At 47.9% G+C, this 26,586-nt stretch overlaps 1 protein-coding gene across 1 annotated transcript; it reads left to right on the top strand.

The window, feature by feature from the left end:
- Positions 1 to 716: 716 nt before the first annotated feature.
- On the top strand, positions 717 to 22,052 carry ELMO3 (engulfment and cell motility 3). The gene is made up of 20 exons (XM_056862491.1): positions 717 to 809; positions 1,016 to 1,056; positions 2,407 to 2,479; positions 2,594 to 2,644; positions 4,408 to 4,577; positions 5,282 to 5,381; positions 6,720 to 6,871; positions 8,227 to 8,305; positions 8,951 to 9,001; positions 9,313 to 9,435; positions 11,015 to 11,146; positions 12,781 to 12,885; positions 14,772 to 14,880; positions 15,876 to 16,012; positions 17,837 to 18,000; positions 18,948 to 19,060; positions 19,205 to 19,309; positions 19,764 to 19,846; positions 21,382 to 21,459; positions 21,827 to 22,052. The coding sequence occupies exons 1-20, from the start codon at positions 732 to 734 to the stop codon at positions 22,037 to 22,039; spliced, it is 2,157 nt and encodes a 718-aa protein (XP_056718469.1). The 5' UTR covers positions 717 to 731; the 3' UTR covers positions 22,040 to 22,052.
- The last annotated feature ends 4,534 nt before the right edge of the window (positions 22,053 to 26,586 follow it).

Genomic DNA, 26,586 nt, shown 5'->3' with positions numbered 1-26,586 from the left:
GCACTGGGTGTGGCCCCCCTTGCTTCCTGCATGCTGTAGAGCAAGGATGTAAAACTCAGTTGTTACGAGGGCTGGATATAACATAAATGTCACTTGGTCGGGATGGGCCAAGCCCCGCCAGCTCAGGTTGAGAATGGGGTGGTGGGGTGGCTGCCTCGGCTGGATAAGAGCTCTCAAGGGGTCTGGATCTGGCCCACAGGCCTTATGTTTGACACCCCTGCTGTAGAGATTGCAGGTGAACACATGAACACCTGAAGCTGCCTTATACTGAACCAGACCCTTGGTCCATCAAAGTCAGTATTGTCTACTCAGACTGGCAGAGGCTCTCCAGGGTCTCAGGCAGGGGTCTTTCACATCACCTACTTGCCTAGTCCCTTTAACTGGAGATGCCGGGGATTGAACCAGGGACCTTCTGCACTCCAAGCAGATGCTCTACCACTGAGCCACAGACCTTTGGGCTGTTGTGCTGGGATGGATGTGCTTTGTCTGCAAGCTGCTGAATTTCTAGGGATGTGTCCAAGTGGTAGAAAAATCTCTCTTCCTCTCTTGGTGGTTCTTCTTGGTGGTGGGTGGACCTCTCAGGGCCAAACTAGACATGATGGTGTCCACAGGTCCAACCTCTGGATGCTCTCATGTCTAGTTTGGACCTTGGCTGCTCCCTGGAGAGTTCTCATTGACGCCTCATTGTCTTCCAGGAGCCACTTTGAAGCGGAAACGGGCCCAGTGGGACCATGCCGCCCTCCAAAGATGTTGTGAAAATTGCAGTCCAGATGATGGGGGCAATCCCCCAGCTCATCGAACTCAACCAGGTAGCACTTTCTTTTCTTGCCGTTTTATGCCTCGCATTACTTGCCAAGTCTGGATTTATTCTTCTTCTAAGTACTTTATTGAATAGCATCCCAGCTTGTGATCCTTTCAATGGATTTGGAGCGTAAATGATCGGCTTCGTTGCCCGTGTTGGATCTGTAGGGATCAACTCATGCTGAAGTCTCTCTGTGATGTTTGTTGATTTCAGGCGAAGCCCTTGTCTGCGGTTGTGAAAGAAGTTTGCGAAGCGTAAGTAATTTCTGCTGATCGCCTTCGCCTTGCGGCAGAGCAGCTTTACCAGAAATTGGTGTGAGATGTTGGCTGTTCGTATACACTTTCCAAATAGAAAACACTAAAAACATGCAGTTTTGTGGAAGGCTGGAAAAGTAGGGTCATCACTGTATTAAATGGCTGAATCATACAAGTTTTGGCCAATTGCAAATGTAGCCAAATAAATTGATTATAGGAGTACAATGGTATAGTTCTGAAGCAAAAAACAAATTATGTGTTGTTGTTTCTGTTGGATGATTCAATACAAGTTGGAGAATCCATCTTCATGGAACAAAGTCAATTGCACTTACGTGAATAATCACCTGTACATATGAGACATTATATGTTATTGTCTAGTTGCATTGATATATCGAGTGGATTTATGTCACAACTGACTTTGTTCCATGTAGTTGGATTCTCCAACTTGTATTGAATGTATGAAGATTATGTATAACTGCTATTTCTGAAATGTTTGCAATATAGATTTTCATGTTAAAATTTCATAGCCTGAGTTGCTCAGTTTCTGTTTAGTTTCAACATTTTGTGCAACGTTAGTTCCACCCTTTTATTAATCTGTTGGATTATTAGCAAAACTGGAACAATCGACTGCTTGATGGCATGACAATAAAGGTATTGAAATTTGAAACTGGAACAAAATATACAGGATGGTATCAGATGAATCCTGCGTAGTTAGCATAGTTTATGCAAGCTGTAGAATACAACTTTCTTGGCAAAGAATTAAAACAGGATTATCCCAGAGCACAGAGAGCTCTGGAAAGTTCTTAAAAAACAAAACAAACAAACAGGTAGACTGCTTTCTAAAATCACCTTAAGTCAATTGTTTCCTTGTGGGACCCTATAGGAATACTAAACACTGTAAGCAAGGATCTCCTTAAGCATATTAATCACCTCTCCTGGAATGTGGGAATGTTGTCTTTAGACATGCGGTGCCCTAGGAGGTGCAGAATTGACACAACCAAGTCACAGCAATGAACTCGGAGATCTAGTTTAAATGCAGCAAAATGAGGTAGTAAAACAGACTGCATTACTCCAAAAATGCTGATGACTCCATAAAAATGTTTAATGTTCCTTTGAGTTAAAAAAAAGAAAACAATGTAATCTCACAAGCAGAAAACTAACATCTATGAGAGTAAGGTGGGATAGAACCTTATTCCCCGATGTGCCAATTTTTCACATGTGGTGTGGGGGTTAAAATCTTGGAGAGGATTCAAAAAGGGTGTCCCCACCTGCAGCATGAAGGTAGGCAGCCAACCTTTTTCTCTGTGTGTGTGTGTGTAGCTCAAGCCCTTTTGGTGGCCTCTGTTACAGGTGGAACTTGAATAATTCGGAGCGTTACGCCCTCCAATATGTAGACGGCCAGCAGGCCTACATCACGGAGTCGGTGAGTGCTGTCTCAACCCTCGGCCGATCCCTTGTTCCTAGGCTATTGCCGCCACTCTGCCGGATGCAAGATTTGGATTCTGTAACCATTTCCATTTTTGTCTTGTCTTGCTAGAACCGTGGAGAGATTAAGAATGGGAGCATCCTGCAGCTGACTACCGCGCCGGTGGGTTGCTTCATAAAACTGTAACTGCTGCACGTTGTCAAGACCACCTCTCCTTCACACATTTTCCATGTGGGGCTAATCTGGATCTCTCCCAAACTGAGGGCCGGTGTGATGTAGTGGTTAGACTAGGCTCTGAAAGATCTGGCTTCAAATCCTCATTCTGCCTTCCGGATTTCCCCTCTGTTACTCCAGCTGCATTTCATACCTGCTCTCCTTACCGTCGATGATCTGGAGGGCTTATAGGTAAAGGTAAAGGTCCCCTGTGCAAGCACCGGGTCATTCCTGACCCATGGGGTGACGTCACATCCCGACGTTTTCTAGGCAGACTTTGTTTTACGGGGTGGTTTGCCAGTGCCTTCCCCAGTCATCATCCCTTTACCCCAAGCAAGCTGGGTACTCATTTTACCAACCTCGGAAGGATGGAAGGCTGAGTCAGCCTTGAGCCGGCTACCTGAAACAGACTTCCACTGGGATTGAACTCAGGTCATGAGCAAAGCTTTGGACTGCAGTACTGCAGCTTACCACTCTGTGCCACGGGGCTCCTGGAGGGCTTATAGAGCGAGGGAAACTATTTGTGTGTGTGTGTGTGTGTGTGTGTGTGTGTTTGCTGCTGCGTGCTTTTTCTAGAAAGTGTCCTTTAAAAATGTGTGTCGTCATGCTGTTAGCACAGTGGTTCCCAACCTTTTTTTGACCAGGGACCACTAGGACTTTTTTGTTCGGTGCAGGGACCCCAAGGTTCAAAATAAAAATTCAGAGAATTTGAAAATAAACTTTAATCATCACTGTTAGTTAAACATTAAACTTATAAAAATATATATTCAAATATTATTCTAATAGAGAACTTTTAATTGAAAATATTAATTTATTATGGGTTTATAACTTTGTTTTGCAGACCTTAATTTAGTTCTCGCGGACCCCTGGGGGTCCGTGGACCCCTGGTTGGGAACCAGTGTGTTAGCAGGAAGTGGTTAAGAGCAGTGGTTTGAAGCGGTGGACTCTGATCTGGAGAACTGGGTTTGATTCCCCACTCCTCCACATGAGCGGCGGAGGCTAATCTGGTGAACTGGGTTGGTTTCCCCACTCCTACACATGAAGCCAGCTGGGTGACCCTGGGATAGTCACACTCTCTCAGCCTCACTCATCTCACAGGGTGTGTGTTGTGGAGAGGGGAAGGGAAAGTGATTGTAAGCTGGTTTGATTCTTCCTTAAGTGGTAGAGAAAGTCTGCATATAAAAACCTTCTTCTTCTTCTTCTTCGAAATGTATATCCTCACAAGGCAGCAAACAAATTAAAACACACATAATAAAACCACATTTTAAACCAGTTAAATCAACCCCCCCCAAACATACATCATTAAAACAATTAAAAACTGAGGTAAAACACATAACAAAGACATAACAAAAACGCAATTGAAGCATTGGTCAGGAGGGAGGGATCATTGAGGGAATGGCGAACAAAACAAAAAAGGCTTCACTGGCTGGCGGGAGAGGGCAACCAAAGGGGACAGATGAATCTCCCTCAGGAGAGGGTTCCAAAGTTTTGGTACCACGACTAAGAAGATCCTGTCGCAGGTTGCCACCTGCCTAATCTCAGAAGACCGGGGCACCCAAAGCAGGGCCTCCAACGATGCCCAGAGTGATCGGGCTGTATAAGGCCTATTTGGCTGCCATGCTTAACCCTTGTGTATCTTACACCCCTGGGCTGCTAGCCTCTTTGGTGGGGATGTTACTGTCTGATTATCTCCCTGCTTCTCTCTCTGGCAGGATCACGAGGCAGTGAAACTATACAGTGGGATCCAGAGCAACCACGTGAACGTCAAGACCGACTCTTTGAAGAAGCTGGCCAGCCTTTCCAGAGATGTTGCGTTCGCTCAGGAATTCATTAGCAGGAACGGCCTGCACCAGCTCTTCCTCATTGTGGAAGAGGAGAACAAGTGAGTGAGCCTGCCTAATCTTTCCTACCGCCTGCAACGCGCAAGCACAAGCCAGCATATTTCAGTATGACCTTTCCCATGTCAAGTGGATGGGAGCTATCATTTAGAGATTTACACATTGTTCTATCATCATCATTGTTGGTTTTTATATGCCGACTTCTTCCACCACTTAAGGAAGAATCAAACCGGCTTACAAACACCTTCCCTTCCCCACCACAGACACCCTGTGAGGTAGGTGGGGCTGAGAAAACTCCAAGAGAGCTGTGACTAGCCCAAGGTCACCCAGCTGGCTTTGTGTGTAGGAGTGGGGAAACAAATCCAGTTCACCAGATTAACCTCCGCCGCTCTTGTGGAGGAGTGGGGAACCAAACCCGGTTCTCCAGATCAGACTCCACTGCTCCAAACCACTGCTCTTAACCACTACACCATGCTGGCTCACCAGAACAGAAGTGTGCGTTTTCTAGCTTTGCTTCCTGCCTTTCTGGAATCTTCCTTTTTCTGGGAATGTTCATTCTGAAACGTTCTCCTCTTCCTTGCTTTCCTTTCCCTTTCCTTCCTTCCTTCTTTCCCTTTCCCTCTCTTTTTCTAGGTGTCTCTAATGCATCACCCCTGTGGTTTCTGGGTATCTCTCTTCCTCCTGCTCTGGCCCCTCATGGGTGGCGCTTCTAGGGTCTTCTCACCCTGTTTGCTGTCTGTTGCTCCAGTACAGGGGAGACTCTAGCACATGCCCTGAAGGCCTTCATGGAGCTGATGGAACACGACTTCGTTTCTTGGGAGACCCTCAGTCCAACCTTCATTAAAAAAGTAAGCGTTACCTCAGACACAGAAGGGCATCGTCTCTAAATCCCTGGTTGGGAGGCACTATGGCTGGTAAATCTTTGTGTATTTTAGGAGATGGGCAGCTGGCCAATCAGGTTGAGCTCTTCTGTGCACTATAAGAAGCCAAAGAAGACTGAAGGGTGGCTACGGGGGAATTCATGCATTTCTTTTACGAGGCAGATGACTGAGCTACCACTCGTAGAAAACTCTGGACTTTTGCTCATTACAGAGGAACCACAAAAAGTCACTTATACTTCTTTTTAAGCTAGTTTCGTAATGGAAATCTGTCTGGGCTGGTTATCCTGACCTCCCTCTCTATGGTGTCAAAGGCCTTTCCTAGCCTGGGGCCCTTAAAAAGAGGATGTGAGAGATTTACTCACCACATTTACTGTGTACTCTGCCATAGTCAAAGTGTGTGTGTGCAAACAACTGCAGACTATTTAATAAATAAAGTAAGTTTCTAGTCCCTATGAGCTGCTGAAGCATTTTGAAAAGTCCCGCTCAATCGCCTGCCCAAGTGGAGCTCAGATGGAGATGACAGCAGTCACCAAATAGAATATCTGTACTATTGTACAGCTCTCTGATTCTTCTGGTGTCTTATCTGCAGGCATAAACCCTATAACGTATACGTCTTGGGTTCAAATTAATTTTGTAAGGCAGCTAAGGATTTCTGGCCAAATAATTATTTTGCACCCTCCGAAAATGACAGTTTCTGGGATTGCTTGGGAGGAACCAAAAATAATTACACCAGTAACAAAGGAGGGGGGAATTTAAACCTAAACACCAGAATTAAGTACCCAAAAGATCAAGAATATATAAATAAAAGTAAAAATCCAAGGCCCAAGGTTATACACTCTAAAAATTATGTAAGTACAAAATATGTACACATTTATTTCAGGATAAAATCTAATACCACATATAACACATATAGGGTATTGCAATACCCTACCAAATTGACCTATATAACACAGTAAGGCATAAAATAACACAATTATACTCTGACCATACGCGTTTCGGCCATACAGCCTTCTTCAGTGGTCTAAGCAATCAACGTTCCAGACTCACAAGATATACATAAATGTATAAAAAATCTTTATGGCTATGTGTGCGTTGTTATTTCAAAGTAACCTTTAAAATATAAAACTGCAAGCCTTCCTCTGTTTTAGACTTCCATACACAAGGAAAACTAATCCTTGTGTATGTAACCCTCTTAAATGAGGGGATGTAATATTGCAGCCATAAATACAATTATCAATATCTCACAGTCAAGTCTGGAGTGGTAATCGGTTTGTTTGATTCTCTTATCCTCTTCCCTGGCTGCAGATCGTGAGCTATGTCAATGTCGCCTCAATGGACCCCTCCATCCGGCAGATCTCGCTGGCCATCTTGGAGAACATGGTTCCCACCAGCCACTCACTCTTTGAGCTGGTCAAGCATGAAGTGACCCTGGATCGCCTCATGGCCCTTCTGCAAGAGTAAGCGTGGAACAAGCCATCGGCTGCTACTTGGGAACAGGCTTGTCCCATTTTATTTCTAACCACCTCCGTTTTCTTGAGTGGAGGAGTGAGTGTAACCCCCCCTCCTTCAAAGTCCCTCCTCTCTGCTATCCAAGTCTGTCTCGTTTAGTTAAGTCCGCTCGATGAAGATGTCAACCCAGTGTGCGGCTGCTGCAAAAAAAGGCATGAACACATGAAGCTGCCTTATACTGAATCAGACCCTTGTTCCATCAAAGTCAGTATTGTCTGCACAGACCGGCAGTGGCTCTCCAGGGTCTTGGGCAGAGGGCTTTTGCATCACCTACTTGCCTAGTCCCTTTAACTGGAGATGCCGGGGATTGAACCTGGGACCTTCTACAAGCAAATTCCATGCTGGCCATAATTAGACGAGGAATAGAGAATAAAACTGCTGCTGGACTTGATGGGCCTTGGCCTGATCCAGCGTGGCCTTTCTTATGTTCACAGTTTGCTCAGAACAAGCCACCCATCAGAGGCAGTGATGGCGGCAATGGAGTGGTCTGTGTGGTTGTTTCCCCCACACATGGCTTGCCTGGTCCTGCCGCTTTTAAGCATTTTAGATCTGTTGTTATTTTCTGGTTTTAGAGTGACATTGGTTATATTGCTTGTACGTTTGTTATGACATGGAATATTGTTAACCGCTCTGAGCCTGTCTCGTTTGGGAAGAATGGGATCAAAATTGAACAAATAAATCCCCCCCACACCATTAGAGGGTGTTAATCAGAAATTGACATATTATTATAATGTCAAGCTACGGCAATGTCAATTACCAATTTTTTTTAAAAGGCCGGAAATGTTATGGGGGGCAGGGGGGCCATGGGGGTGTGATGATTGGGGGGGGGGCTGGGACAAGAAAAAAGGAATCTGATGTGGGTTCGACCGGCAAAAACGTGCACCTTCCTATCTACATATTGTATAAAGGTGCTTTGACTGTGACTTTCCCCAAAAAGGCTGCAGCTAACTAGGTTTGGGAAAGAAAAAAAAAGTAGTCCCTAATAATCCTGTTTTGGTACCACCACCCCTTTTCTAGCTTAAAAGCGCATCCCAGCGGAGGGGCATTTCTGGTTGGGAAAATGGCACAGAGGGGAAGAGAGAATTTCTGTTTTTTATCTTGCTTCCCTCCCCACTGGCTGCTTTTTTGGCTGCTCGGCTTTACATCCGGAGGTCCAAACACCAGTGCCCCCACATTGCTTGTGGTTTGGCCAGAGGCCTTGCTGTGGGGGAGCTGTGGGTTGGGGGCGGGGAGATCCCAACCTTTATGGCAGCTGTATGATGCTCAGTTACCCCCCCCCCCTTTGCTCCCTTTTTTCTTTTAGGATGATTCAGCCGCTGCAGCTGAAAGCTATGGCTCTCCTTATTGCTCTGCTCCTCAACGCCAGTGAGCCGGAGAGGAGGGTAAGGGGAGATCACTTGTTCCCATAGTCCATCTGTGGGGAAGGAGAGCCGGTAGGAGAGGGGAAAGGTCGATTGTCCCAACGTTGTATGTAGTAGTGGCCAATTTTTGTGCGTGTGATGAGGAGAGAATAGCCCCATCTCCACCGACTCCATTCTTCCCCAAATCTACACCAAAACAAAAGGAAAGCAGACTTGGCACCATTGAGTATCTCTGGGGATTCCCTAAATGGGGAGCCACCACAGAAGAGGCTCTGGCCTCGGTCAACACTGGCCTAATTTCAGAGGAAAAGGAAGTTTTTATACCCCACTTTTCTCTACATTAAGGAGTCTCAAAGCGGCTTGCAATCACATTCCCTTCCTCTCCTCACAGAAGGCACCTTGTGAGGTAGGTGGGAACTGACTGGCCTAAGGTCACCCAGCAGGCTTCATGTGGAGGAGTGGGGAAACCAACCTGGTTCACCAGATTAGAGTCTGCCGCTCATGTGGAGGAGCGGGAAATCAAACCCGGTTCTCCATATTAGAGTCCACCCCTCTTAACTACTACACCACACTGGTGGAGTCACCTTGGGTAAGAACCTGCCTGTTGTTCTGCCTCAAAGGCCTTGTAAGGCCAGGATCATCTTTTTGCCCCCTTTCTGTTTCTAGGCCATGATGGACTACCTGGGGGAGAAGAACCTCCGGCAATTTATTCACAAGGTGAGCGCCCCGTTGGGCATTTGGGGCTCTCCAAATGGCATCCATTTTCTTGTCATGGACTTGGCACGCTCACCTCAGAGTTTCCCGCTTCCAGCATTTTGAGGAACCCACCCAGGATCAGCATGTCTCCAACCAGCTCCCAGCTGTTCTTTGCCAGGCTGCTTCCTGCTCCTCTCTGACCTTGGTGGACAGGTGTCTCATCCCCATTGATGGGGTGGGTGGGGTGTTGGAAGATTGCATTGTGGGAGAAAAGGGCGGGGCAGTGCAGGTGACCAGCTGTGGAGATCAGCTGTGTGGTACCTTTCCTCCAGAACATCGTCCATGCCTTGGAGCCAATGGGTGACGAGATGGCCCATTACCTCTACGTGCTGCAATCCCTAACTCTGAACCTTCTGGAACATCGGATGAGGACACCCATGGATCCTTATTCACAGGTCTGCCTCTTTTTCCCTCCTCTTCCGTCACAGTTCCCCCACCCTTGCTCATCACCCATCCTGTTGGCGTGACTGATGCAATCCTTTCCCTTTGTCTGCTCCCTCCTCTCTTAAGAAGAAGAAGAGTTGGTTTTTATATGCCGACTTTCTCTACCACATAAGGAAGAATCAGACCGGCTTACAATCACCTTCCCTTCCCCTCCCCACAGCAGACACCCTGTGTTGTGGGTGGGGCTGAGAGAGCTCTAAGAAAATTGTGACCGGCCCAAGGTCACCCAGCTGGCTTCGTATGTAGGAGTGGGGAAACAAATCCAGTTCACCAGATTAGGAGTGGGGAATCAAACCTGGTTCTCCAGATCAGAGTCCACTGCTCCAAACCACCACTCTTAACCACCACACCATGCTGGTTCTCTTGAGCCAGTGGGGTGACATCTTTATGTAGCTTGCTCCCCCTCACTTGGAGTGCCACCCCACATTTTGATACGAGCCCCAAAGGGTGAGAAGACACTATTAGGGAAAGCTGAGAAGAGGTTTTTAATAAAGACCGCCTTCTCCTCCTATATTGACCAGCCTGTCAGTTAACATCTTCTTGAGCCTGCTGTCTGTGCCCCTCACCTGCAGAGGTAAGACGGATGGTGACCAGAGATGGGGCGCCTACCTTACTTTCTTTTAGGCGCCAGGCCAAAATGTTTCTCTTTACCCAGGCTTTTAACTGAGGAGTGATCTGTCTTTTTTTTTTTTTAACTGTTCTGATGGTTTGCTCGGAACTTGAAGATGGTTCTAGCAATATAATTTTAGACTGTTTCTGTTTTATTTTATGCTCCTTTATGTTCTGGTAGGGTTTTTATGGCTTGACTTCTTTTTATTGTTTTGTTTGCTTGTTAGTATTTTTCTGTTAGGAGGCAACTCCAGCCAAGCCCTGAAGAGGCTGCATACAAATTTTCCAAATAATGAAGAAGAAGAAAAAAGGCAAAACTTGCGGCCTTGGCTCATGTCACCATGTTTAAAAGCGGTGGTTTGGAACAGTGGACTCTAATCTGGAGAATTGGGTTTGATTCCCCGCTCCTCCACATGAGAGGCAGATGCTAATCTGGTGAACCGGGTTGGTTTCCCCACTCTTACCCACACAGCCAGCTGGGTGACCTTGGGCTAGTCACAGCTCTCTCTTAGAGCTCTCAGCCTCACCTACCTCACAGGGTATCTGTTGTGGGGAGAGGAAGGGAAGGTGATTGTAAGTCACTTTGATTCTTCCTTAAATGGTAGAGAAAGTCGGCGTATAAAAACCAACTCTTCTTCTTCTTCTCAAAGGAATAAGAGCGGACCTAATGTCTGTTCTGTTGGTTTATCCCACATGTGCTGATTGAAGCTTTTTTGGTTGAGGGATACCTTTTCTGGCGGGAGGGTCCATCTCCAGGGAAAAGGACTTTGGGTAGCAGAACTGGGAAAGGTCCCTGCCTTGTTCCTTTGGGAGCTCGGAGTAGATTGACCTGGGCTGGATGGACCGAGATGCCCTGGCTGGGCATGAGGCGCCTTTGTATGTTGACCTGAGGACATAACTGCAGTTACGTTCTGCGCACAGGAGCAGAGGGAACTTCTCCAGTCACTGCGCCACTCCGCCTTCGAGTTGGAGAACGAATCTTCTGCCGGCAGTTTCAACACAGAACGCCGGCGCTCTCTCTGCGCCAAGGAATTCCGCAAGCTGGGCTTTGTGGTGAGCACTTGCTGGGGTATCGTTCCTGAGGGCCGTGTCCTGCAAGCAGAGGGAGGGCAGCAAAACACTCCACGTGCCCCCAGGGCATGTTTTGCTGGAGGTTAGCACCGGGGAAGCCTCCTCATTCAAAGCAAATTGTTTTTAAAAATCTAAAATCGGACTCTGAGAAAACGTCTCTTTCAGGCCAGACACGGCACCTCAGTTATTCTGGAAATCCTGTGTTGCAGATTTTCCTATTGCATCCATCTTTGAACCATGCTTAGGTCTGGAAATGCAGGGAAGGTTAAGGGAACTTGCAATGTCATTGGGCATTACATATTTTAAAACATGTTCAGTGTTAGGCTGTAACGGTAAGAGTTACACGTAGCATGGATTTTCTTCATAGTAGCTGATGTAAATAAATTCAGCATGTGGAAAAAAATCTGTACATCTTGCATAAGTATTTGCAATTTGCATACTGTATTCTGAATGTTATTTGGGCTAGTTTAAAAATCTAGATTCCACTCCTGTTTTAATTAGGATTTGTTTTCCTTTAAGGATCAGGGAGGGTAGCCCAATCTTGTCAGATCTTGGAAGGTAAGCAAGGTTGGCCATGGTTGGTCCTTGGATGGGAGACTACCAAGGAATACCAGGGTCGCTATGCAGAGAGAGGCAATGGCAAACGACCTCTTTTCATCTCCTGCCTTGAAAACCCTACAGGGTTGCCATATGCTGGCTGTGACTTGACGGCGCTTTCCACCACTGGAGGGATAGCTATTTGGTGGAAAGTGACTGGAAGCAGGCACTTGCCAGGAGATGAGAGTTCTTCCTGCCCCCCAAACTCCAGAGCTTTTTACAGATGCAGCTGACATGGTTTCAAGTGTATATATCTGCAGCCTTGGGGGCTGGGCACTTCCTTTAAAAGAGAGGGGCAACCTGCCATCCTTAGGATTCGTCTCCCTGGTCCCCTTCTGTGAAGCAGAGCGCGCCTGAATGTGCCACAAACTTGCTAGCCCTGTATTCAATCAGTCAGTCATTTATTACAGTCATAAGACCCGCAGAATAAAACATACATTAACAGATTGGGTATAAGAACACATACACAATCTGCCATTAAGAGATATTAAAAAAGCAAATGCGTGTCACTAAATCAACACTGTACCTTAGTAGACTCCGGCAGCTGCACAGAATCTAGCAACTCTAATCCGAGGTTTCAGATTTAAAATCTGCAAGAAGAAAGGTTTACTATTCCTCTGATCTTGCTGGGACTTTTTGGGGGATAGGTGTAATAAATATGTATCTAAAGTCATCATTTTGGTTACATTATGAAAAGACAATAATGCTAGGAAAAGTGGATGGCAGTAGGAAAAGGGGACGACCTAACATGAGATGGATTGACTCTATAAAGGAAGCCACTGCCCTCAGTTTGCAAGACCGGAGCAAGGCTGTCAAAGATGGACTGTTTTGGAGGACACTGATTCATAGGGTCGCCATGAGTCAGAAGCGACTTGACAGCACATAGCACACACACAAAGTCATTATAGAAGAGACAGTGCAGCAGCACATGTTTCAACCAGCCCTTCATTGGCATTGTGTGTGTTTTACCCATGGTGCAAGAAAACCTGAAGTCTGCATTTTTATATTTTCTTTTGCAGAATAACAGTAATCCTGCGATGGATTTGCACCGCTTCCCTCCTGGGCTCCTGGCCCTGGACTGTATGGTCTACTTCTCCAGACACTTCCCAAGTGCCTACAGCCGAGTAATGCAAGAACCTGTTATCTTTTGCGAGGGTGTTCCTCCCCCCCCCCACACGTGTTTCTTAATGCTTTCTGTGTTTATTGTGTTGGGGAGGGGCTGCCGCATCATGGTAGAGCTCCTGCTTTAAATACAGAAGTTCCCCAATTCAAGCTTAAGCATCTTCAGTGAAAGGATGTCAGGTTGGAGGATGTTGGCTGACATCGTGGGGAGCTCTTGCCAATCAGAATAGTTATTAAGGGACGTGGACCCATTTTTCTGACTTGGTCTTGGGCAGCTTTGGGACACAGAAACACATGAAGCTGCCTTATACTGAATCAGACCCTTGGTCCATCAAAATCAGTATTGTCTACTCAGAGCGGCAGTGGCTCTCCAGGGTCTCAGGCGAAGGTCTTCCACATCACCTACTCGCCTAGTCCCCTTAACTGAAGATGCTGGGGGTTGAAAATGGGACCTTCTGCATGCCAAGCAGATGCTCTGCCACTGAGCCACAGTCCCTCCTGGGATTGTGGATTGCCTTGTGAGTGAACCTTCCTGAGATGTTAATTGATTTCTGTTGTCAGATGTAATCTTGTTGTAATTTTGAAGGACTGTTTTGAGCCAACATAAATTCTCGTCACTCTCTTTTATCCAATGTGCACTGGATGCATTTAATGCAGATACAGACATTTCCACTGGGGAACAAGAGGTGCCCGTATAGTGCATTATTATAACGAGAGCTGGTGTGGTGGAGTGTCAGATGAAGGACTGGGGGAGCCATATTTTGAATTCCCGCTCAGCCATGGAAAAATCCCTGGGTGACCTTGGGCCACCTACCTCAAAGGGTTGTTGTGAGGATAAAATGGAAAGGAGAATGGGGATGTCAGCTATTTTTGGGGTCCACTTTGGGGAAAAAGGTGGTGGTGTGGTGGTTAGAGTGTTGAAGTAGGATCTGGGAGATGCAGAAGAGCTGTGGCTCAGTGGAAGTGCCTCTGCTTGGCATGCAGAAGGTCCTAGGTCCAGTCCCCGGCATCACCAGTTAAAAGGACCAGGCAGTAGGAGAAGTGGAAGACCTGAGACCCTGGAGAGCCGCTGCCAGTTTGAGCAGGCAATACTCACCTTGATGGACCGATGGTCTGAATCAATATAAGGTAGCTTCATGTGTGACCATGTGTGATGTAGACTCGAATCGCCACTCTGTCATGGAAGCTGACCGGGTGAAGTTCAGCCAATCTCACTCTCTCAGCCTCACCTACCACACAGTTTTGTTGTGAGGATAAAATGGAGACGGGAAGAATGTTGTAAACCAGGGGTGTCAAACATATGCCCCCTTGAGAGCTCTTATCCAGCTGAGGCAGCCACCCACCCCCACCCCCACTGTCGATCTGGGCTGGCGAGGCATGTCCCGGCCCAACCAAGTGACATTTATGGCCCTCGTAAGAAAACAATTTTACCCTTGATTGATAAAAAGAAATTTAGCCAAGAATCCTCCGTATGCCGATTTTTAATGAATGATTCTATTCCTGAAGTCACTTCAAAGGTGGCAGAATTTCTGGTGGAAGTTGTCAAGGCTAGGATCAAAGTTTAAATTATATTTAAACTGAAAATGTACGGACAGAGAATTTTGTGCACTGCTTATGCTATGTTTCTGACTGTATGCCAATAAAGGTCAATTGATGGATTGATTGAAGTGACATTTACGTCCTATCCGGCCCTCGTAACAAATGAGTTCTACACCCCTGTTGTAAACCATTTTGGGTCCCTGTTGGGGAGAAAAGTGGGGTATAAATGAAGTAAAACCAATAAAAAATAAACCGACCCCTGAGCCTAATGGCTATGCTGCCTCTCTTGCCTAGCTTCTGTGCCTTTAATGGGGCTGAGGAGGCTCTGACCGTTGTCTCTTTCTCTCAGTTCGTCCTCGAGAACAGCAGCCGAGAAGACAAGCACGAGTGCCCGTTTGCCCGGAGCAGCATCCAGCTGGCCTTCATTCTCTGCGAGATCCTACACGTGGGGGAGCCTTGTGAGTGCTTAACGCCCTCTCTGTGACCCATAATCCTTTGGTGTTGTGGTCCTGCTGCGTTTGTTGAGGCCACCTTTATGAGCCGGCCAGGGATACGATAACGCAGCGGGCCTTCCCTTTCCGATAATCCTGCCCCCTCAGAGGGCCGTGTGGGTGTGTCACTCTTGAGCTCCGTAAGGAAGAAAGGCGGCTAATAAACGTTTTAAGTAAATAAATAAAAATAAGGCCTACAAAGCAGAAGACATATTGCTGTGATGGGCAACTCCTACTGGTTGAGGAGGTGAAGAATAGGTGGCTCGGTTGTAGAGAATGAATTTGGGCATTGTTCATTTAGTCACCTGGGAAGACAGAGGACAGATTACTGAGGGGCTGCAGCCTGTAGAATTATATTCTTCCTCACAGGTACACACACCATTACCATTTTATTTCACAAGACCTGTCTTCTCAGCCTCTAAGAGCCAAACTAGACATGGCGGCTGCCATGGGGTGACCTGTGGCCACTGACACAATTTTAGAGGAGATTTTAAAGGTAAAGGTAGTTCCTTGTGCAAGCACCGGGTCATTCCTAATCCATGGGGTGACGTCACATCCTGACGTTTACTAGGCAGACTTTTGTTTATGGGGTGGTTTGCCAGTGCCTTCCCCAGTTGTCTACACGTTACCCCCAGCAAGCTGGGTACTCATTTTACCGACCTTGGAAGGATGGAAGGCTGCGTCAACCTTGAGCCGGCTACCTGAAACCGACTTCCATCGGGATCGGAAGGTCATGAGCAGAGCTTGGACTGCAGTACTGCAGCTTACCACTCTGCGCCACAGGGCTCTTAGAGGAGATTTTAGCCATTTAAAAATTGCTGTGAGGACCCAATCCAGGGTTTGGGGTAGAGCATGAGGGAGAGTGGATATCGGCAATCGTCTTGGATGTTTTCTCCTTTGAAGCTTTAGAAATGAAAGGAAGAGCGGGATGGCCCAGAGACCCTGTTGCTGTGTCATTACAGGCTCTGAGACCGCCCAGGCTTTTTACCCCATGTTCTTCGGCCAAGAGCACTTCTTCGAGGAGCTCTTCTGTATCTGCATCCAGCTGTTGAACAAGACCTGGAAGGAAATGCGGGCGACGCAGGAAGATTTTGACAAGGTGAGGCCTTGCCCTGTTTTTCTCCAGAGCTCAGGGATACGTTACCAGTACGGGGAAACCAAAGAGGCTGATCTTGAGCAGGTTGTGATGCAGACCCAATAAAGCTGCTGTTTGACTGGTGTTTTACCACCCTGCCTGTTTTTTTTTTTTTAAAACACTTGGATTGGTTGCCAGCCCAGGGAATTAAGAAGGTGGAAAACATAGCTGGAAAGGATGGACTGGTAATGAAGGGAAACCTGGGCGAGCATTTTAAAAGGGGAAAGCTTGCAATGCCCAGGCCAGGAAATGGGAAGGGCTGTGGCTCAGTGGAAGAGCCTCTGCTTTGCATGCAGAAGATCCCAGGTTCAATTCCCGGCATCTTCAGGTAAAAGGACCAGGCAGCAGGTGCTGAGGAAGACTTCTGTCTGTGGAGAGCTGCTGCCAGTCTGAGTAGACAATACTGACCTTGATATTTCAGATAGACTAAGTGGTGCCATTATTTTGGATAGTATCAGAATTCCGTAACTAAATAAATCAAGTCGAACCCAGCGGCCATTTTCTGCAGATGGAAGGCACATGCCCACGGAACAGAATTCCTTGCCTCTCCTCTGCTGTTGTAGCCCCACTGAGTTCCCTCAAATTTTGCTCCAGGGGGGGTCAGGAATGGCATAAGGGGTGAATTGGGGGTCTGCAGCAGGGGGAGGGGATGGGCAAAACTTTCCCACCCCCATCCACCGGTGGAAAATGACCCTTAGATCATGCTCATTGAACGTATTTCTGTTTTGTGTTCTGCAAAAATGTGCCACATATCAAATTGTGGGTTTTGTGCATAATAAACTTGCAGATTTGTAAGTTAGAATCATAGAGTTGGAAGGGGCCATACAGGCCATCTAAAGCACCCTTGGCAGGTGTTTGTCCAGCCTCTGCTTAAAGACTGCCAGGAGCTCACCACCTCCCTAGGAAGCTGATTCCACTATTGAACAACTCTTACTGTAAAAACCTTCCCCCTAATATTCAGCCCGGTACCTTTCCACCTGTAATTTAAACCCGTTATTGCAAGTCCTATTTTCTGCTGCCAACAGGAACAGCTCCCTGTCCTCCTCTAAGTGTGTGAGACTGTATTAAGTGCCGTCAAGTCGCTTCCGACTCATGGCGACCCTATGAACCAATGTCCTCCAAAATGTCCTATCTTTGACAGCCTTGCTCAGATATTGCAAACTGAGGGCTGTGGCTTCCTTTATAGAGTCAATCCATCTCTTGTTGGGTCTTCCTCTTTTCCTGCTGCCCTCAACTTTCCCTAGCATGACTGTCTTTTCCAGTGACTCTTGTCTTCTCATAATGTGACCGAAATACAATAGCTTCAGTTTAGTCATTTTAGCTTCTAGGGTCAGTTCAGGCTTGATTTGATCTATAACCCACTGGTTTGGGGTTTCTTTTGGCACTCCACGGTATCCGTAACACTCTCCTCCAACACCACATTTCAAAGGAATCTACTTTCTTCCTATCAGCTTTCTTTAGTGTTCAGCTTTCACACCCATACATGGTAATAAGTGGCAGCCCTTCAAATACTTAAAGAAAGCAATCATGTTCCCCCTCAACGTCCTGTGTTCATGTGCTACTGTGACTGGAAAACCTCTGGACATGGGGAGGGTTGGGGGAGTTCAGTAGTGCCACCCAATCATTGGTGGCCGAGCGGAACTGCTGTGTTCAAAGTGAATCATTCCATTTTGAAAACATGTTCTTTATTGTGTGAGCACAGAATTATAGAAGCGAGGTCTACGGAGGGGTTTTGGGGGGCACGCTCCCTGTCTATCTGGCTAGGATGATTCCTTTTGTCTCCTGAAGGTGATGCAAGTGGTTCGGGAGCAGATCACCAGGACCCTGACCTTGAGGCCCACTTCCCTGGAACTCTTCAAGAGCCGAGTGAATGCCCTGAACTACAGCGAGATCCTGCGCCTCCGGCAGACAGAACGAATGCACCAGGAGGAGATTTTAGCTGCACCGGTCCTGTGAGTGCAAAGGCATTGGAGCATTGTGCATTTGCGTACGTGGGTGATGGACCCCAATCAGTTTTTGCGTTGGCTGCACCCTGCCTTTTAGCTTCTGGGTACCCACCTAATGGATGAAGAAGAAGAGTTGGTTTTTATATGCCGACCTCCTCTGCCACTTAAGGCAGAATCAAACCAGCTTACAATCACCTTCCCTTCCCCTCCCCACAACAGACACCCTGTGTGGTAGGTGGAGCTGAGAGAGCTCTAAGAGAGCTGTGACTAGCCCAAGGTCACCCAGCTGGCTTCATGTGTAGGAGTGGAGAAACCAACCCAGTTCACCAGATTAGCGTCCAAAGCTCATGTGGAGGAGTGGGGAATCAAACCTGGTTCTCCAGATTAGAGTCCACTGCTCCAAACCACCACTCTTAACAACTATACCACACTGGCTCTGTATACTGTATCTGTATACTGTTCCCATTGGTGAGCCTTCCCACATGTTCAAATCATGGATGGAGACCCCGTTTCAGGTTTTATTGAGGGGGTGGTTGAATTCAGGTGGCATTTGTGGCAGGGTCTTTTTGGTAGCTGCCCCTTCATTATGGGATTGGCTCTTCAAAGACGAACGCCGAAGCCCATCTCAGTTTATTTTTTATGAAGCTGTGAAAAGCCTGCCCCCTTCTACAGCTGGAAGCAAAACTGGCTGAAGGAGGAGCTGGGGGCGACTTCACCCGATTCTCCCTTCTTGCTGCGGCTCTTTAGGTTCCCGGGAGTTTTGTCCACAATGCTCCCCTGATTCCTGTGACAACGTCTTTTCAGGAGGATGCTGGAGGAAAGCTGGGGAGGAAAATCTGCATTTGTAGGACCCAACTCAATGTTGCGTTCTGGCTATAAGGATGGTGGTGTGTGTGTGTGTGTGGAGGCTACTGAAAGGCCTTTTCCCTCATTCCATCGTATTTTGGTCCCAGGGAACTGAGAGAGCAGCTGAAACCGGAACTTCTCAAGCTGATCCAGCAGCAGCGGCTTCTGCACCTCTGCGAAGGAACCCTCTTCCGCAAGATTAGCAGCCGGCGCAGGCAGGGTCAGTATCAGGGTCTGGTAGGGTTGCCTACTCTGGGTTGGAAATTTCCTGGAGATTGCCAGTCTATATTAGTTCTGTTGCATAAATTTCTGGGCCTGTCATCTTACAGTGTGGGTGACTCTGCCCCCCTTCTCTCTTTGACAGATAAGCTCTGGTACTGCCGCCTTTCTCCCAACCACAAATTCCTGCACTATGGAGATGTCGAAGATGGTATAGAAAGCCCGCCCGTCGAAAGCCTGCAGGACAAAGGTAGGCGACCTCTATCCTGTGTACTTATAAGACTGTTTCCTCTCCCCCTGGCACCAATGACCTACATTCCAGGACCCTCGGTGGGCATCTGGGTATAGAAGGGCTTCTCTTAAGGGTGCCCGGAGCAAGTCAGCTAGACAGAAAGTGTTTGTGTGCACAGACTTTAGTAGGATGCGCCTTACTGGTGGGAGAAGTGGTATCTGGAATATATTTCCTTGCTCGTTGGGGAGGCTCAAGCCAGAGATGAATTAATTCAGATTTTATTTATTTATGTTTTTCCATTTCTAGCCCGCCCTTCCTGGCCAAAGCCAGGCTCAGTTCCTCTTAGGCTGAGCATGCTTCACTGTGAGAGATGCTGCCCCCCCACTCTGATTTCCGTGTTCCCCTTCTGTCAAGATGGACACATGCTGTGCAGCTCAGAGGAGAATTAACCTGTACATGTATTTGTCTACAGTTCCTGTGGCAGATATGAAAGCTCTCTTGGTTGGCCGGGAATGCCCACATACGAAGGAGAAGAGCTCCGGCAAGCAGAATAAGGTCAGTCTGGGCCCGCCCTTGCTGCGTCCCATCCCACCACCTTCCCTCGTGCACCCCCCCCCAGCTCCTTGCAAGAAGGGGTATTTGTGTGCTCTCTGTTCTGGTGTCAGCTGCCCCACAAGGCACAGGCCTCCCATTGTTTCTAGCACAGGGGCCCTCCCCTCTCCTTGGGGGTTTCAGTGGTGTCAAATGTTGGCGACTAGGGTCAAGCTTGAAACGCTGTGTCTGCCTAGCGTGCGACCGGTGGGGTCTGTCCAGGAAGATTTGGAAGCTTGTGATTTGCGAGAGGCTCCTACTTTGTTTGCCTTGACCTGGATGGCCCAGGCTACCCTGATCTAGTCACTTCTCGGAAGCTAAGCAGGGTCAGCCCTGGTGGGTAGTTGGATGGGAGACCACGACGAAGTCCAGGGTTGCTAACACAAAGGCAGAAGAAGAAGAGCTGGTTTTTATATGCCGACTTTCTCTGCCACTTAAGGGAGACTCAAACCGGCTTACAATCGCCTTCCCCTCCCCACAACAGACACCCTGTGAGGTAGGTGAGGCTGAGAGCACTCTAAGAGAGCTGTGACTAGCCCAAGGTCACCCAGCTGGGTTCATGCGTAGGAATGGGGAAACAAATCTAGTCCACCAGATGAGCCTCCACCGCTCATGTGGGGGAGTGGGGAATCAAACCCGGTCCTCCAGATCAGACTCCACCCCTCCAAACCACTACACCACGCTGGCTAACACAGAGGCAGGCGATGGCCAGCCGCCTCTGTTCATCTCTTGCCTTGAAAACCCTACAGAGTTGCCTTATGTTGATTGCAACTTGATGGCACTTTCCACCTCCCCTCCGCTTGTTTGACGGCAGGAAAGCCAAGTGCTCGCCGAATGGCAAACTAGCACTTCATAGAATCAGAGTTGGAAGGGACCACCAGGGTCATTTAGTCCACCCCCCTGCACAATGCAGGAAATTCACAACTGCCCCCCCCCACACCCCCTACTTTATGCCTAGAAGATGGCCAAGATGCCCTCCCTCTCATGATCTGCCTAAGGTCATAGAATCAGCATTGCTGACAGATGGCCATCTTGCCTCTGCTTAAAAACCCCCAGGGAAGGAGAGCTCGCCGCCTTCCGAGGAAGCCTGTTCCACTGAGGAACCGCTCTAACGGTTAGAAAGTTCTTCCTAATGTCTAGACAGAAACTCTTTTGATTTAATTTCAACCCGTTGGTTCTGGTCCAACCTTCTGGGGCAACAGAAAACAACTCGGCACCATCCTCTATATGACAGCCCTTCAAGTACTTGCAAACGAAGTCCGAAGAGGCCAGATAAGGAGCCGAAACTAGGCAAGGCAATGACAGCAAACCCTGTCTTAGAGGTGGCCGCGTGTTCTTGTTTGCTGGGAACTGTGCGCATAAGCAGTTGGGGCTGCTGGGAAGTGCCACAGGTGCCCATCTGACTCTTTTCTGGGCCTGCGGTCGTTAGGTCATTATTAGGGGTGTGCCCCCCCCAAAAAGCACCTTAAGTCCTTCCCGTATTCCTCTTTCCCCCCCAGGACCTCCTGGACCTTGCCTTTTCCATAAGCTATGACATTGGGGAATATTTGAATTTCATCGCCCCGACGCGGTACGAGGTGAGCTATGGAGGAGAAACGTTCATGCCTGAAGAGAATGGGTCGGGGGGAGGAATTTGTCTTCAGTGTGGATGGTTGCTAGAGCAGGGTTTGGGGCTCTCGCCGTGGGCTTGGCTGCATCCTAGGGAGAAAGCATCTGGTAGGAGAGAGTTTGGGGGGGGGGGTAGTGGTACGCAAGCCCTCGTGTTTGATTGCAGACTCTGCCCCTCACCTCAGTGAATTTCAGCGGTTCAGCAGAGGGCCAGTTCCCTAGAGGTGGGTCCGCCACTGAATGGGGCACCCTTCCAGCTGGCGGCACAGATTCCCCCCTTCAATACAGGGCCGGAGCTGGAATCGAGATGAGCCAGCGCCCTTCTTCCTCTTCCAGTTCTGCCTGTGGACGGACGGGTTGAATGTGCTTCTGGGCCGGGACATGGCGAGCGAGCGCACCCAGACCGACCTGGATATCTTGCTGTCGATGGAGCTGAAGCTGCGGTTGCTGGACCTGGAGAACATTCCCATCCCGGACGCCCCACCGGTCATCCCAAAGCCCCCCAGTAACTTAAACTTCTGCTATGATTTCACCCATATAGAACAGTGAAGGCCGGGGCCTCTTACAGGCATCTGCTGCCCTTTGCCCGTGGCGGTCCCACAACTTCTCACAGTCTCTGGCTAATCTTCCATGGGTTGGAAGGTCGGGAGTGTTCCACGGACCTGTGTGGTCCCTTCTCCTCCCCCTGCTTTTCTCACACGCGGATCTTTTCCTCCGTTTCTGTTGGCAGATTTACCTGCGATGTCCAAGATGGGCAAGCGAAGGATTTGTACTAACCTTCAAACCGTGGTTTCAAACCATGGTCAGAGGTTGGCACTTACCATAGTTTGGCCAATCCAGACATCAGAGTCCAGGCAAGGGAGGGAAGGATTATATGAGCTCTCCGCACATTCCTGATCACCTGAAGCCTTGCTCACAAGTGACAATGCACACACGTACAATCCGTGCACAGCACACACTTAATTTTTCTTTATTCATGCATTGAATAATTATCATGTGACATTTAATGCATGTACAGCAGAACAAGTGATTTAATTATTTATTAGATGATGGCGGTACTAGTATCCCAGGTAGTAGCCCCTGGGATCATTTGCAAACCGTGTATTAGCTGTTTCTTACAAATGTACACACTTACCTGCAGGATGTACATGTGTTCACTGTAACACGTGAACAGGCCTTTTATGGAGCCTGCATGTGGTGTGTATGTTTGTATTACTAAAACCAACCAGAAAATCCAGTTTCAATTAATAGAAACTGTTAAATCTTTCTCAGTCACCCACATTTCTCACGGGTCAACCCACTAGGATTTTTTCTGGGCTGATTTTAAACTTCTTTTTCTCTTGCAAATATAACTGCTTGATTGAGGAGGAGAACAGTGCAGGGGTAGAAGGAGGGAAACCTTAGAACCTTTTGTCCCCTGCTGTTTTCTCACTGGAAAAAGCCACCCTTGAGCTGTGCTTTACCTTCCTTCGGCATTTTCCCACCCGGTCAGGATAAAACCACCACAGGGGTGACTTTAGAAAAAATGCTTTAAAATAAACACAGGAAGAAATCATAAAGTGGAATTAACCCCCCCGCTTTGGACATGTCCAGCAGAGTCCGATGGATTTTACAGTGATCTTTCCTAAGTCATGTGACTGACCTAAGATTGTGTAGACCAGCGTTTCTCAACCAGGGTTCCCTGGAACCCTAGGGATCTGCGAGAAATCGCTAGGGGTTCCACGAGAAATAGTGATGAATAGGCTAATCATATGTAAATCATATGAGGGGTTCTCTGAGACATGAATATTATTTCAAGGGTTCCACAAGGGTAAAAAGGATGAGAAACGCCGGTGTAGAATAAGGGAACTGGGGAAACTTGGCAGGATTCTGTGGTTGTGGGACTGGTTTGTTGGTGGCCGTTAGAAAAACGGCACTCCCAGTTTTCCTTACTGGTTTGAGCTAGCGACTAAACTCAAGCTTCCCTTGCCTGTAGTGATAAGAACGGACTAGAAGTCCTTCCAGAACAGAGAGATGCATGGTCTAGTCCAGTATCCAGTTTCCAATAGCGGACAGCCAGGCTCTTCCATTCGCTCGCAAGCAAGTCGCAAATCTTCCCAGCTGCCCCCTCGTTTTAATGAGGAATTCCGGGATTGCCGTCGATGGTACAATCCACAAGGGCCCTGAGCAAGGCTTCTCGTTGGTATCTGGTGGATGGAATCCTTTTTTAAAAACTTTGCGAGACAGGGTGGAACGAATGGAGTCTCCCACCTTGCGGCCAGACCCTGTGCCACCCAAACAGGTTCATGTTTTGCTTAGCTTAGACGCTGATGGTACTTGATCTGCCTTTGGTACGCCCTTGGGAGGCAGAAATTAGCACTTTACAAAACTGGTTCCCCCCCATACACCCCCACTCGATGGGAACAGGTACGCTGCCGGTCTGCCTGAGCAAGAGGAGAGAGCTGGAATGGTGGGGGTAGGTACACTATTCAGAAAGGTAGGCCGTTTGGTTTTTTTTGTTTCTTCTTTTTGAAAGCAGCAAGCTGGGTGCGGTACAGGAAGGAATCCCCCTTCCCCTCTCAGAACACTTTTGATAGCCTTCTGTATCAGCATATTTTTTCTTACTCAGAAACATGCTCTGAAACTATGCCCTGATATTCTGTGCTCGCAATACGTGACTTGGTATGTCTAGCCAGAGCTGTGCGTACCTGGAGCTTTAACAAGAGAAAAAAAAAATACCACTTGTGCATTGGCAGAAACTGATTATGTGACTGGTGCAAATCTGTGCAACGTTTTGGATAATTTTCCTCGTTTAGCGTAATTCTGCACTGTGTTTACCATTTTGCATAACTTGTTCCGTTTTCGCTGCTCTTAGGGAAAGTCAGCAGGCTACAGCCCTGCCCTCTGGTTAATAGAATGCTTTATTCAGCTGCTTTTCTGACTTCTGAGATTGTCCCAAGTGTATGGGGCATGCACATTTTTTTCAAACATGTGGGCTAGGAACCTGCTTTTTTGGTTGTTTGGAACAAAAAAAAGCAAAAAAATTAGATTCTCAGGAAGTTGGTTTCTGCACCCGATGCCACCTTTTTGCTTTTGGTTTCCTTCTGCACAACACCGTGGTTATGCACTCCTCTATTTCTGTAGCTTTTTTTTTTAAAAAAAGCTGATTTCGAGTATTCTAAAAAGATCCTGGGGGTGGGATGTCAAATGGAGGTCGACAGGTGTGAGCATTCCAGTTCCCTTCCCAGTTACAGAAAGATTTAGGAGTACTTTTGGGCTGAAGCCATTCTCCTTATCAGTTGCACACTTTTTGGGGGCGGTTTGGGCTAAACTGCCTGGCAGCAGCTGCCCAGAATCTTAGGCAGAGACTGGGCATTCTGGAGATCCTTTTAGCTGGAAATGCCAGGCTGGAACATGGGACTCTCTGGGCCCTTTCACACATGCCAAATAATGCATGCTCAATTCACTTTCAGTGCATTTAGATTATTGTTTGCAAGTAAAAAGGTAAAGGTTCCCTGTGCAAGCACCGGGTCATTCCTGACCCATGAGTGACGTCACATCCCGACGTTTAATAAGCATACTTTGTTTACGGGGTGGTTAGCCAGTGCCTTCCCCAGTCGTCTTCCTTTTACCCCCAGCAAGCTGGGTACTCATTTTACCGATCTCTGAAGGATGGAAGGCTGAGTCAACCTTGAACCGGCTACCTGAAACAGACTTCCATCGAGATCGAACTCAGGTCATGGGCAGAGCTTTTGACTGCGGTACTGCAGCTTACCACTCCGCGCCACGGGGCTCCTTTGTTTGCAAGAGGCTTTTGCCAATTCACACAGTAAAATCCAGCTTCAAAGCGCATTATTCGGCATGTGTGGAAGGGCCCTCTGTTTGCGAAGCAGGTACGCTGCTGTTGGCCCGTACACGCCCCCCCCCCCACAGAGATTTTGTACCCGGCCAGGAAGGCAGTCAGCTGAATCTCTTTGAAAGGCACTTCTATTAGCTATTTTGAAGAGGGACACGCGACTTGTTTTTGTGCGAACTCTGTAAATGTAGCACAGATGTTGCCCCCCCACTCCCCGAAACGAGGTGTCCTCTTTAGAAACACGATGAGTCCACTGCACTGGAATTTCCATTTCTTCGCTTCTCTTTGTATTAGTGACTTCTTGTGGCACGGTAGCCGCGCACCGACTAACAGAAACCCCCACCCCCCATCCTAGGAAGCAAGGCCTGGAAAGGGACTTCCGGGCCTCCCTGTTTTCTTTCCTGCTCAGGTGCATCTACTGTAACATGTTCGCTATGGCGCTGCCCCTGGGACCGAAACAATTAAAAGGGAAATGATCTTGACGGAGCTTTGCTATTGCTGTGTGTGTTTCTTGAGCTTGGCAACCTATTGTGGCAAGTGGATTTGGCTGCCGCCCTGGTTTAAAGATGCCGTCCCTCTTGTTGTATCATGGAAAATACTTGGGGATTAGAAATGTCACTTCAATTGGTAATTCCAGAGGGGTAGCCGTGTTTAGATTGTGGCTGCAAAATAACATTGGAGTGAGATGGCACCTTAAAGACTGACCAAGTCTGTTCCCTTGTCAGCTTTTGTGAGTCAGATCTCACTTGGCTTGACTCCACTATGCATCTGAGGAAGTGAGGTGTGACTCACAAAAGCCAACAAGGGAATAGACATGAAGTAGAAGAGTTGGTTTTTATACCCCCGCTTTTCTCTGTCTTTTACGGAGTCTCAAAGCAGCTTACAGTCACCTTCCCATCCCCACAACAGGCTAAGGTAGGTGGGGCTGAGAGAGTTCTGAGAGAACGGTGACTGGCCCAAGGTCACCCAGCAGCCTGCATGTGGGGAATCGAACCCGGTTCTCCAGATTAAGAGTCCACCGCTCTTAACCACTACACCACGCAAGTCGTTTAGGTGCCCCTGACCTAGATGACTCACGCTAACTTGATCTTGACAGTTCTCACAAGCTAAGTAGGGGCCGGCCCGAGGAAGTCCAGGGTTGCTACGCAGAGGCAGGCAATGGGAAACCACCTCTGAACGTCTCTTGCCTAGAAAACCCTACGGGCTTTCCATAAGTTGGCGGCACTTTCCACCTCTAAGGTGCCCCTTATTTTGAAGAGTT

Source organism: Euleptes europaea, chromosome 17 (assembly GCF_029931775.1).
Source record: "Euleptes europaea isolate rEulEur1 chromosome 17, rEulEur1.hap1, whole genome shotgun sequence".
Lineage (NCBI taxonomy): Eukaryota > Metazoa > Chordata > Lepidosauria > Squamata > Sphaerodactylidae > Euleptes > Euleptes europaea.
The sequence above is the reverse complement of the archived record's forward strand: the minus strand, read 5'-3'. Positions and strand labels throughout refer to the sequence as shown.

Coding starts and splice junctions, on each gene's coding strand:
- ELMO3 (XM_056862491.1), top strand. CDS start 732: ATGCCGCCCTCCAAAGATGTTGTGAAAATTGCAGTCCAGATGATGGGG. Junction 4,578..5,281: donor ATTGTGGAAGAGGAGAACAA/GTGAGTGAGCCT, acceptor CTGTTGCTCCAG/TACAGGGGAGACTCTAGCAC. Junction 9,436..11,014: donor CCATGGATCCTTATTCACAG/GTCTGCCTCTTT, acceptor TTCTGCGCACAG/GAGCAGAGGGAACTTCTCCA.